Below are 14010 nucleotides of genomic sequence, written 5' to 3'. Positions count from 1 at the left end.
CAGTCTTATTATTTTGCATGCTATCAAGAAAGAAAAATAATGCTTCCAATTAAACTATGATGTAACATCCTAACATCTTAAATATTCAGTGAGAAGAAATTTAACAAATTACAGCATATTATTGAGTTTATAAGATAGGTTTCTAGAAATAGGATTGCTCTTTGAAAGACTGCACATGATATGATAATATCAATTTGCCCCTCTAAAAGACTGTACCAAAAATAAAAAATAAAAAAAAAAATAAAAGACTGTACCAATGTACATTCTCACCAATAGCATATGAGAGAATCTACTTCTCTGATCCATTTTCAGTCATCAGATACTGTGCTAATCTAATGGGTGAGAAATGTACCTCATTGCTGATCCAGTTGTATTTCTTTATGAGTGAAACTAATCATCTTTTCATATATTCACTAGCCAGTGTATTCAAAAGCTTATGCCTGTTTTCTGTAACATTTTCAGGACTTCCCTGGTGGTCCAGTGGTTAAGACTCCACACTGCCAATTCAGGGGGTGAAGGTTCAATCCATGGTCAGGACACTAGATCCCACATGCTGTGCAGCACATGCAAAAGGTTAAAAAAAAAAAAGATTGCTTTGGTTTTTTTTTTCCCATTTTCAAGATCATTAAGATTATTTGTTTTCTTTTTTTAGTCCTTTGATAGAACTTTTTTTTACAAATTGGAGGGTAATCGCTTTACAATGTTATATTAGTTTCTGCTGTACAACAATGTGAATCAGCTATGAGTATGAAAGTAAAAGTGTTAGTTGTTCAGTCATGTCTGACTCTTTGCGACCCTGTGGATTGTAGCCCACCAGATTCCTCTGTCCATGGGATTCTCCAGGCAAGAATACTGGAGTGCCATCCCCTTCTCCAGGGGATCTTCCCGACCCAGGGATCTAACCCAGGTCTCCTGCATGGCAGGCAGACGCTTTACCATCTGAGCCACCATAAACTCCATAAACAGCCATAAGTATATAGTTATTCATTTTATTAATATGTATTATGGAAATTAGATGATTGCTATTTATTTATTTTGATACATTTTTGTAGATTTAACCTTGACAGGATCATATGCTATTCAGTTTAATGAAGAAATTAGATATATGTCAGTTCAGTTCAGCTCAGTCACTCAGTCATGTCTGATTCTTTGCTACCCCATGGACTGCAGTACGCCAGGCTTCCGTGTCCATCACCAACTCTCGGAGCTTGCTCAAACTCACATCCATCGAGTCGGTGATACCATCCAACCATCTCATCCTCTGTTGTCCCCTTCTCTTCCTGCCTTCAATCTTTGCCAGCATCAGGGTCTTTTCCAATGGGTCAGTTCTTCACATCAGGTGGCCAGGTATTGGAGTTTCAGCTTCAGCATCAGTCCTTCCAGTGAATATTCAGGACCAATTTCCTTTAGGATGGACTGGTTGGATCTCCTTGCAGTCCAAGGAACTCTCAAGAGTCTTCTCCAACACCACAGGTTCAGCTGGGTCATTCTAACTTGGAGTTGCTTGTGAGTTGCAGCCAAATAGTGACTGAGACTGGACTCTGTCCCTTAACTTCTTTTTTATTTTTAATTAATTTATTTTTTAATTGAAGCATAATTGCTTTACAGAATTTTGTTGCTTTCTGTCAAACATCACCTTAACTTCTTAATGGTAACCTTTACTCAGTGTTAAAAAATAAATTAGTAAAGAGAATAATTTTATTTCTGAGTATGAAACTACTATTTCATACTAAATTATAAAACTTATTTTATATTAAAATTCAATATTTAAAATATATAATTTAATTTTATTATAATGTTTATATATAAAATAATATTAATTTTGTTTCTGAGTGTGAAAGTGTTCATTTTGGAAAATAACACATTAAAGTAAGAAAGCAAAGGAAAGAAAAAAATCGTTTACAATTTCTCTACCTAAGGCCAACAGTGGTGTAAACTACTGAAATATTTTAGCTTATTTCTTTCATTTATTTAATAGGAACATTTTCAAATATGCTTATAGTAAGTTTCTTCACATTGAATTTTATAGGAAAATGGTTTCTATTGTCACCTCTTCAAAATTTTTCTAAAGTTAGAACCAACTCATTATATTAAACTGTCATTGGTAAAAAGAGGGAAAGGAACTAATGACTGTTATTGTCATTCTGTAAGCCATTATACTAGGCACTGAATAGCCTCACTTATTTTCACAAAAGAAACTTTGAAAAAGTATTACCATTTCAATTTTATAGAGATTGTAAATCAGAAGAACTTAAAAGAAAAAAAAAACATGTCAAAGTCACAAAATTTAGAAGTGGCACTGGTATTTAAGCTCAGGTTTGACTCCAGAGCAACTTGTACTACCCTGATTATACAACTACAGCATCATTGCACAGGGCACATTTTTATATTTTGACACCTATTTGAGTCAAATTGAGACACATATCAAATATATTAAACACATACTTCTAAACTTTGTGATTTAAAATTAAATCTCTCACTTCATAAGTGATAGGATTTTGAAAAACAAAGAGCCACATCATTTGGAATAGAGCAATAGTTTTAGCAGCAGGGAAATCAAGGGGGACACTGATCCCTACTCTAAGTGACCACTAGCTATGGGCACAGAAGACCAAGAGGGAAAGGCAGATTTTGCTGTGTCAGTTACACTGTTTTCCAAAATATAATGTGAGTTATATAGAACCACATTTATAACCATTTATATATTTGGTTATATATAAACCAAAACGGAGCATCTGTTTGAATGCATGTGTCATAACTTTGCCTGAATTGCCTGCAACCTGGTTGACTACATAAAATCAATGTTAATCCACAACCCAGTGAAAGAACTAGGTACCTTGTTTTTCATATATACCTCTGTTTACTCTCCTATGTATATCCCTTTTACACAAACACACACAAACCACAATGCACATACTCACTCATATACACACATGTAGAGATACCCCATAATTTTTCTGAAACAATTACCTTACAGTTAAATATTTAGGTTATTTCCCATCTCTGCTATTTTTAATTATGCTAGAATTCTGTTTCTGATCATTTCCTTAGGGCAGATTCCTAACAGTGAAATTTGGGGATCAAATAATATGAATGTGTTGAGGCTTTTGACACACGTTACCAAAAAGCTTTCCAGAGTATGGCAAACAGAGTATGCATTTACTCTTCCACCGGTAATATATGAGGCACCTTTATCATGACACCCTCATCAGCTTAGAATAGTTTCACAGACTTAAGCATGCATCAGAATCACCTGGAAGTCTTCCTGGGATAGATTTCTGGGCCCTGCCCTCAAATCTCTGACTTAGTTACAGTGAGGCTTTACAATTTGAATTCTAATAAGTCTCCAGGTGATACTGATGGTGCTAATTTGGGACCACATTTTGTGAATGTGACCACAAATGGGACCACATTTCGCTCAGTCGTGTCTGACTCTTTGCAACCCCATTACAGTCCATGGAATTCTCCAGGCCAGAGTACTTGAATGGGTAGCCTTTCCCTTTTCCAGGGAATCCCTTCTCCAGGTGATCTTCCCAACCCAGGGATTAAACCCAGGTCTTCCACATTGCAGGTGGATTCTTTACCAGTTGAACCACAAGGGAAGCCCAAGAATATTGGAGTGGGTAGCCTATCCCTTCTTAATCATATCTTCCCAACCCAGGAATCAAACTAAGGTCTCCTGCATTGCAGGCAGATTCTTTACCAACTGAGCTACTAAGGAAGCCCCACATTTTGTGAGCCACTGGCTTAGAAGATTATTGTTTTTAACCTTTAGCCATGCTGACAGGTAAAAAGTGGTATCTTGTTTTATTTTATGTTTCTTTGATTAATTGTTATTGTTCAGTCACTCAGTCATGTCCGACTCTTTGCAACTGCATGGACTGCAGCATGCCAGGCTTCCCTGTCCTTCACCATCTGTGGTAGCTTGCTTAAACTCATGTCCATTGAGTCAGTCATACCATCCAACCACCTCGTCTTCTGTCATCCCCTTCTCCTCCTGCCTTCAATCTTTCCCGGCATCATGGTCTTTTCTAATGAGTCGGCTTTTTGCATCAGATGCCAAAGTATTGGAGCTTCAGCATCAGTCCTTCCAACTAATATTCAGGATTGATTTCCTTTTTAGGATTGACTGGTTTAATCTCCTTGTGGTCCAAGGGACTCTCAAGAGTATTCGCCAACATCACAGTTCAAAAGCATATTTTTTCATATACTTTGCCCCTTGTATTTTTTATTTTTCTTTGCTAAGTCTTTTACGCATTGTCTTCTAAAGTTTAATGCATTGATTATTGACCTATAAGATATATATACACATATACACACATCTATATATATGAAGTTAGTTTTTTGTGCCTTTTTATATCGTTCATTTTTTAACACAAAGATATACTTTTATGTGATCAGATCTACAAATCTCTTACTAGGACCTTTCCTCCAAAGTATTTTTTTTTCCTTAAAGATTTCTTTCCAAGTCAAGTTTTACATACATTTATTCTCTACTATAACCTTGAAAAGTAGATATCAGACCATTTTACAAGTGAGGACGCCAAGACTTAGAAATACTGGATACAGTGCCTAGCGTCACAAAGCCAGTAAGTGGCAGAGCGAGGATGAGAACACACCATTTGAATAGGCCAAACCGTTTCCCTAAAGAAAGGAAAACGAACCTTCACTGAATCAGTTATGTGGCAGGCACTCTCCAGAGCAGCACAGCATTATAAAAAGAACATAAATTTTAATTTAACAGAGACCTTGATTCCTATCCTGGTTCTATGACTCTTGAGCTGCATAATCACCCAAAGGTCACCTATCTTCTCTAATACTCAATTTTCCCAACTGCAATATGAAGAAACTAATAACAACATCTAAAGAATTATGGCTGTTTTATGGGGAAATGGAAATGAAGCATTTGTAAACTCAATAGCACTATAGCAATAATGTAGTTGAGTTAAACTTTGAAAATCCAAAGTATTTTATAAAATTCACTTGTGCCTATAGTTTCTGATGTTACTTCTTACTTTACTCTTGGTTTTCCATTTAATCATTCATCTTGCCATCTGTTGTATTTTATTCAAGTGCACTCACCTTTTTTAAGCCTCTATCACCTATTTTTTTCATCTGTTTTCAAATTCAGTGCTTCTTGATGACCTTTATAGTTATGGGGGGTTGTTTTCTGTTTTATTTTGAATGTTCTGAATATTGAATTATTCTTCTAAGAAGAGAGATATCCACTTAAATAGACATTTAGCCCGTGATGAAACTTTCATTTCTCTTAATTTTCTCCTTTTTGTCCATCCTTGAAAGTGATTTATATTTTTGAAGATTCTTAGCATTGGTACATAGAGATGTATAAAGTGGCCTTAACTTTTAATGGACAACACAATCTTCTTTCCTTTGGGCTCATCTTTTTTTTTTTTTTTTGACTGCACCGTGCAGCTTGTGGGATCTTATTTCCCCAACCAGGGATTGAACCAGTGCTCTTGGCAAGGAAAGTTCAGAGTCTCAGTCACTGGACTGCCAGGGAATTCCCTAGCTCATCTTCTTTTATAGGTATCTTATTTCTGTGGCTTGATTCTCTTTTATAAATAAACATTTTGGTTTTGAAATTATGAAAAAGCCACACACAAAAAAGCTACATTGTTACTCTTCTCCCTTTTTTAAATTTCATAATATATAAGCCCATATCTGATGGAGCCCATATCCAGTTAGTTCTAAAGTGTTACAATCAAAAAGCAAAGCATGGCCTTTGCCTACAGTTTAGAAATAAGAGTAATTTAATAGGGAAAACTCTTTAGGACTTCTGCTCTCAGTGGAGTTCTGAATATATAAAATATTGAAATATTTTTGAGGACTTTCCTTAAGCAATTTAGTCCTGTCAACAAAAGCCTAAGTAAAACTAAGATTAATAGAGTTAAATTTTGTTCTTTACAACTAAGTATCAACTAAAGTCTGAGGTTTAGCTATGGTATACTCTAAGAATTAAATTCAAAAGTAAAATTTAAAGATATGTGGAATGTTGGCAACTGGACATTTTTTGGCGGAACTAGAAATTGTCATTAAATGATAAAGGATCTTGGATGTCTTTTAATATAAACCTCTACTTTACAGATGAGAAAAATGAGGTGCTAAGGCAAGAGACTTGCAGTTAATGGGTGGCAGAATTTGAACCTAAGTCATCATCTGATTCCTTACGATATGGAAGCATAATTTTTTTTTCATGATATAGGAATAGAACTGGATACATAAATCAACTGACCCTCTCACATATGCTAAGAAAAAATAGAATCTTCACCCTAATAAACATTTCAGAAATAATAATGAAGAAAATAGAGAAGCAATGTAATCCTCTGTCAGAGTTCCATGCAGATATAGAAGGGCAAATCCTTAAAAACGTGTTATTTTAAGGGTAAAACTGTGGACCAAAAATATAGATTCGTAATGTTGATTCAAAAAAGTCTGTTAAACCTAAATTCTTAGGTGCTGTAATGGGCACTGCTAAATTGCCTTCCAAAAAAAAAAAACACTGTCAGTTTTCTCTCCTACCAGTTAGTCCAAGAGTGTGCTTACAATCTTACAAATATTTTACATTGTAGTTTTTTTCCCAATGTGGTTATGCCCTCCCCCAAAATATATTGTTTCAACTTGTGTTTCTCTGATTATTGAGTTTCAGTGTCATGCTTTGAGGCCATTTGTGTTTCTTGTGTGACTACTTGAGTATTTGTATTGCCCATTTTTCTACTAGGGTCTCTATCTTTTTCTTAGTGATTGGGTATTTTTCCTTATCTATTACAGAGTACAGTTATTTTCTCTTGGTTTATCCCTTTTTTTTTATGGTTTACTTTGTCATAGACACTTTAGTTTTACATGGTCAGTTGTGTGAGTCTTTTCCTAGGATGTTTGAATTAAGTTTTATAAAGTTATGCTCATATCAACCAGGATCTTGTAAGGAGAGAGAAATCACATAGTAACTGGAATAGGGAAGTTTATTATTAACCATCCTGGGGATCAGTTAACAAGGGGTTGGCTTGTAAGATGTAAAAAGACCCCTAAAAAATATAGGCATGTGTGCTGTTCTTATATACTCAGTTGTATATGACTCTTTGCAACCCCATGCAGTGTAGCCCACCAGGCTCCTCTGTCCATGGGATTTCCCAGGCAAGAATACTGGAGTGGATTGCCTTTTCCTTCTCCAAGGGATCTTCCCAACCCAGGAATTGAACCCACATCTCCTGTGTCTCCTGCACTGCAGGGGAACTCTTTACCTAGTGAGCCATTGAGGAATAGCGGCTATAAACTGCTAGGGTGGAAATAAAGCATACCCTTCTGCCTCCCCCTCTCACCTCAATACTACCAACCTCAGTGCTGAGAATCCAGACCTTGTCAGAGCCTTGGTCACTGGGTGACAGAGAAATCACCATGGCACCCTGCCTACAAAATTTACTAGAAATCTACTCTCCGAACTCAAAGGAAATCCACCCATCAGGGTACATGGAAAGGTATATTGCCCATGGGAGGTGGTGATGAAACCACCCTAGAAATAGCCTGAGGGAAGCTGCCAGCCCCATGCACTGCAGGAGGCTGGTACTGGAGAAGACACCCGGGCTGCAGGAGTCTTGTACTGGAAGATCTTGTCAGGAGGATCCACAGAAACTAGGAAGGGCACCTTCTCTTATAATAGTTTTCAGCCTCCCTACTGACAATATTTAATATAGTTCAGTTCAGTTCAGTCGCTCAGTCGTGTCCGACTGCAACCCCATGAATTGCAGCACGCCAGGCCTCCCTGTCCATCACCAACTCCCGGAGTTCACTGAGACTCACGTCCATCGAGTCGGTGATGCCATCCAGCCATCTCATCCTCTGTCGTCCCCTTCTCCTCCTGCCCCCAATCCCTCCCAGCATCAGAGTCTTTTCCAATGAGTCAACTCTTCCCATGAGGTGGCCAAAGTACTGGAGTTTCAGCTTTAGCATCATTCCTTCCACAGAACACCCAGGACTGATCTCCTTTAGAATGGACTGGTTGGATCTCCTTGCAGTCCAAGGGACTCGCAAGAGTCTTCTCCAACACCACTTTTCAAAAGCATCAATTCTTCGGCACTCAGCTTTCTTCACAGTCCAACTCTCACATCCATACATGACCACAGGAAAAACCATAGCCTTGACTAGACAGACCTTTGTTGGCAAAGTAATGTCTCTGCTTTTGAATATGCTATCTAGGTTGGTCATAACTTTCCTTCCAGGAGTAAGCATCTTTTAATTTAATAAGGTTCAGTTCAGTTCAGTTCAGCTGCTCAGTGGTATCCAACTCTTTGCGACCCCATGAATTGCAGCACGCCAGGCCTCCCTGTCCATCACCATCTCCCGGAGTTCACTCAAACTCACGTCCATTGAGTCAGTGATGCCATCCAGCCATCTCATCCTCTGTCGTCCCCTTCTCCTCCTGCCCCCAATCCCTCCCAGCATTAGAGACTTTTCCAATGAGTCAACTCTTCGCATGAGGTGGCCAAAGTACTGGAGTCTCAGCTTGAGCATCATTCCTTCCAAAGAAATCCCAGGGCTGATCTCCTTCAGAATGGACTGGTTGGATCTCCTTGCAGTCCAAGGGACTCTCAAGAGCCTTCTCCAACACCACAGTTCAAAAGCATCAATTCTTCGGTGCTCAGCCTTCTTCACAGTCCAACTCTCACATCCATACCATGACCACAGGAAAAACCATAGCCTTGACTAGATGGACCTTTGTTGGCAAAGTAATGTCTCTGCTTTTGAATATGCTATCTAGGTTGGTCATAACTTTCCTTCCAAAGAGTAAGTGTATTTTAATTTCATGGCTCCAATCACCATCTGCAGTGATTTTGGAGCCCAGAAAAATAAAGTCTGACACTGTTTCCACTGTTTCTCCATCTATTTCCCATGAAGCAATGGGACCGGATGCCATGATCTTTGTTTTCTGAATGTTGAGCTTTAAGCCAACTTTTTCACTCTCCACTTTCACTTTCATCAAGAGGCTCTTTAGTTCTTCTTCACTTTCTGCCATACGGGTGGTGTCATCTGCATATCTGAGGTTATTGATATTTCTCACGGCAATCTTGATTCCAGCTTGTGCTTCTTCTAGCCCAGCGTTTCTCATGATGTACTCTGCATATAAGTTAAATAAGCAGGGTGACAATATACAGCCTTGACATACTCCTTTTCCTATTTGGAACCAGTCTGTTGTTCCATGTCCAGTTCTAACTGTTGCTTCCTGACCTGCATATAGGTTTCTCAAGAGGCAGGTCAGGTGGTCTGGTATTCCCATCTCTTTCAGAATTTTCCACAGTTTGTTGTTATCCACACAGTCAAAGACTTTGGCATAGTCAATAAAGCAGAAATAGATGCTTTTCTGGAACTCTCTTGCTTTTTCGATGACCCAGCAGATGTTGACAATTTGATCTCTGGTTCCTCTGTGTTTTCTAAAACCAGCTTGAACATCTGGAAGTTCACAGTTCACATATTGCTGAAGTCTGGCTTGGAGAATTTTGAGCATTACTTTACTAGCGTGTGAGATGAGTGCAATTGTGCAGTAGTTTGAGCATTCTTTGGCATTGCCTTTCTTTGGGATTGGAATGAAAACTGACCTTTTCCAGTCCTGTGGCCACTGCTGAGTTTTCCCAATTTGCTGGCATATTGAGTGCAGCACTTTCACAGCATCATCTTTCAGGATTTGAAATAGCTCAACTGGTTTTCGTAGTGATGCTTTCTAAGGCCCACTTGACTTCACATCCCAGGATGTCTGGCTCTAGGTCAGTGATCACACCATCGTGATTATCTGGGTCATGAAGATCTTTTTTGTACAGTTCTTCTGTGTATTCTTGCCACCTCTTCTTAATATCTTCTGCTTCTGTTAGGTCCATACAATTTCTGTCCTTTATCGAGCCCATCTTTGCATGAAATGTTCCCTTGGTATCTCTAATTTTCTTGAAGAGATCTCTAGTCTTTCCCATTCTGTTGTTTTCCTCTATTTCTTTGCGTTGATCGCTAAGGACGGCTTTCTTATCTCTCCTTGCTATTCTTTGGAACTCTGCATTCAGATGCTTGTATCTTTCCTTTTCTCCTCTGCTTTTCGCTTCTCTTCTTTTCACAGCTATTTGTAAGGCCTCCCCAGACAGCCATTTTGCTTTTTTTAAATATGGTACCAGCTGACAAAGGAGAACTATTTAAAGGGCCCAGCTCCATTTTCTGCAGAGAAACAAGGAAAGGCAGATTAGGAGCCAAATAGCAATAAATCAATAACTGGCACAGCACTTTGTTATACCTGGATTGTGCTTTTGTGCATAATTTGAGATAACCATAAACAACATTTTTTTATAAAGGTAAAATTGGAAACAAAGACCTATAAATAAAGAAATTACTGAATAAACTATGGTGTTTCCATACCACAGCTTACTGTGCAGCAATTATGAGGTGAGTATCTAGATATATGCACAAATATTAAGCCTTTAAATCATATTGTTAAGTAAAAATTAACAAAATTTTAAACTATTAAATGAAATAAGAATATAATTAATATGATAATACTCATTATAAGATATGCACATACACAGATTGTGTATTCAGAAGCAGAAGTCCTAAGATTACTTTGTAAGATTCTATAATTCATTCTTATGTATAAACCAACACTAAAGTATCTCACATAATATCTTAATTGTATTAGAACTGTCTTTGTGCAATTTTTTGTTGCCTTTGAACTAACTGATTTATAGATAATACAGAGGTAAAGGCTGTCACAGGTCAAATTGACTCAAATTTCAAATTAGTAAAGTTCTTAGAACTTCTGAATTCATATAATGAAAATCTGTGTGTGTGTGTGTGTTTCTTTTAGACAGATGTTGAAAAAGTTATAGCAGTTGCCTGGGACATCTTTCAGCCCCTTCTCTTTGGACTGATTGGAGCAGAGGTGTTAATTACAGCTCTCAGACCAGAAACTATAGGTAAGAATTTCAAAGTACTACTTTTGCTAAAATCAACTCTTTCTATTTATATTCAGTTGAAATATCTTTAGTAGGTATGTGTCCACTGATTCCTGTTATCGGAGTAGTTGGTTAGAAAATAATGTTTGTCAATCTAAGACAGTAAATTTTACACCTTTAATATTGTTCCTTGTAAAGAAAAGTGACACTGTTGACTACCGTCAGTGAAATGCAGGTCTGTTTTCCCAAGGGTAAAAATGGTCATGTAGCCTTGCCCTGATCAAGAGCCAGAATCTTAAAGATAACTAGTGAGTCCTATAATATGTAATAATAGGTACCCATAGAATAGAAATGTTTGTTCATTCATTCTTTTATTCATTCACACATTTGCTGTGGTGGTTAGTCGCTCGGTCGTGTCTGACTCTTGTAACCTTATGGACTATAGCCTGCCAGGCCCCTCTGTCTGTGGTGGTTGTTCTCCAGGCAAGAATACTAGAGTGGGTTGCCGTTTCCTTCTCCGGGGATTCCCTACCCAGGAATCGATGCTGAGTCTCCTGCATTGCAGACAGATTCTTTACCAACTGAGCTACGAGGGAAGCCCACACATTTGCTAGCCATCATGTTAAAACTCTCTTAATTCATAGCACTTCATTTAAAAATTAATTTATGCATGTATACTCATTATTTCCTCCTTTCCTTGCATCACATTGTTTTCCCATCCATGCAGGGGCTCCTGTTCCCTGCCACCTCTTTCTGAATCTCATGCATAGATTCTTCCCATTTTTTCATACATCTTCAAGTAGACTTGTCACAGTTTCCTCCTCTTCAGAAGTTAAATATGGATTTTAATCTCTCTTATCTTGAAATAATATCATCCCTGATTCTGATTCATGCTGATTCATGCTAGAGCATGGATGGACCTAGAGGACATCACACTAAATAAAATAAGCCAATCATAAAAAGACAAATACTGTATGGTTTTATTTATATGAGTAAAATTCATAGAAATGTAGAGTAGAATGATGCCAGGGATCTTGGAAATGGGGAGATGGGAATTTGTTGTCTAATGGGTACAGAGTTTCAGTTTTACAAGATGAAATCATTCTAGATATTTGTTGCACAAAAACATGAATGTTTAACTTGATGCTTACTGAACTGTAAGTTTTTAAATGATTAAGATGGTGATTTTTGTTAAGTATGTTTTATCACAATCAAAATTTAAATAAGTACACACATATATATTTATAAAGGATATGTGTACATATATATATGTATATACATCCTTTCTCCTTTCACTGCTCTCCTCACCTACCATTCTCTCTCTCTTCCTCTTTTCAAACTTTTCCAAAAGGGTACCTATATTCCACTTTTCCAAAAGGGTACCTATATTCCACTTTTCCATTTCAGTTCTCTTTCTCTTCCTCAGTGCATTTAAGTCTAGCTTCTGCCCTAACACACAGCCAACCCTGCTCTTACCAGTGGATTTATGTTATTAAATCCACTGAATACTTATGAGTCTTTGTTTTACTTGATCTCATATCAGCATTTGATGCTATTAACCTCTTTAAAACACTTTCACATTGAAGTTTGAAACTTTGTATTTTCTAGTGCCCTTTGAGTCTTTACAGTATATATGGCTTAATTGCTGCTCCTATGCTTCTCACTCTTTATCACTTTCCCGAGCTCATCTGCACAGTGACTTTGATTATAAACTATATAATTCCAAAATCTTTATCTCTAAATTTGTATATCCAGTGGTTGCTTGGACATCACCACTTGTAAGCCCCACAAAACTTTAAACTCAATATGTCTCAATCTTCCTCATCATCTTCTCCCCAAACCTTCAATGTTCCCTCCTGGGAATGGTATTATCTCTTTTGTACCTTGTACTTCAGCAACAAATACCTTTGAAAATATACCAACTTGAGAGAGTATCCTCCAACAAAAAGCTACAAAACTTTTCTGTTTAAAAAAAAAAACTTTATTGCAGATTATATAGAGCTTCCTGCAATGTCTTTCCCTTTTACAAGCCTTTTCAACTTGAAAAAATTGTTCTCAATTTTCTGTTCCTTTTTGAACTTCATTGTTTTCAACTGTAAAATGAGCCTAATTACCCCACAGCTTGTAAGGATTTAGTAAAGTAGTGCACTTAAAGCTGACTATGGAACCTGGCACAGAGTAAATACTCAACCAATGTTACTTTTTAAAATATTACCCTGTTAGTTAGCAGTCACTTTAGCTGTGGCTTTCTCAGGTCCAGTAGCCTGCAATGGCCAAATCACAATCCCTTATTTTGCACATCAAGATGAACTTAACTTTACCAGCAAAGAATTCTAAATGCTGATTGAATGAAGTAGCTGTATATGACAACCAGGGCTAATAGGCTGTCAGTATACACACCAGTATGATGAAGTATATGTAGAGTGCTGATGTCTGTTCTGATTGGTCAGTGCCCAGCCAGCTCTGTTCTGATTGGCTCATTGCATCCATACTGGCTCATAAATATTTTGAATATCACCTCTTCATGTTCTGTAAAGAATTCTCAACCACTTTGTTAAAAACATTAATGTTTTCTTCTCCTATGCCCTCTTACCAGTATGTTTAAACTGTATTTGCCTTATAGTATATTAATTAGTTGTTTATGTTTCTGTCTTTGATGTTCATAGAAGCAGAGTCTGTGTATTTACATTTCTGTGTACTAGTACCTAGTCCAAATCCTGCCATGTATAGTTATTATTGTATAAATTCTTTTAAAATAAACACATGAAAGAAAGTGTTGTTCTTGCTATAAAGCATAAAATAACGTTCAAATCTCCTTTGTAAAAATTTAAATATGTTTAATTTCTGTTTTTATTTTAGGGGAATACTCTGGTTTCTCTTCAGGTCTAAATAAATCTTTCACATATTACTAAAAAAATCAAGGGGAAATACCTTCTTTTAAACAAGTGGTCTGATTGATCCTTAATATTGATGTTTTAATAGATTATGCCTTGACATTTTATCTTTTTAATTTTTTGAATGTTTTTAGGCTTCTGTTGAAAGAATTTTGAATCAGTAACCATGAGATTCA

The 14010-nt window shown here is 37.1% G+C and overlaps 1 protein-coding gene across 9 annotated transcripts in view; it reads left to right on the top strand.

Annotated features, from left to right (window-relative positions):
- Positions 1–14010, top strand: part of SLC9B2 (solute carrier family 9 member B2) — a 64321-nt gene that overhangs the window by 42666 nt on the left and 7645 nt on the right. For all 9 annotated transcript variants that reach the window (XM_055587844.1, XM_055587841.1, XM_055587848.1 and 6 more), the window contains one exon: positions 10853–10961. In XM_055587844.1, coding sequence (XP_055443819.1) covers positions 10853–10961 — 109 coding nt within the window. The remainder of the gene's footprint in view (positions 1–10852; positions 10962–14010) is intronic.

Source organism: Bubalus kerabau, chromosome 7 (genome assembly GCF_029407905.1).
Source record: "Bubalus kerabau isolate K-KA32 ecotype Philippines breed swamp buffalo chromosome 7, PCC_UOA_SB_1v2, whole genome shotgun sequence".
Lineage (NCBI taxonomy): Eukaryota > Metazoa > Chordata > Mammalia > Artiodactyla > Bovidae > Bubalus > Bubalus kerabau.
This window is presented reverse-complemented; position numbering and strand designations above follow the sequence as displayed.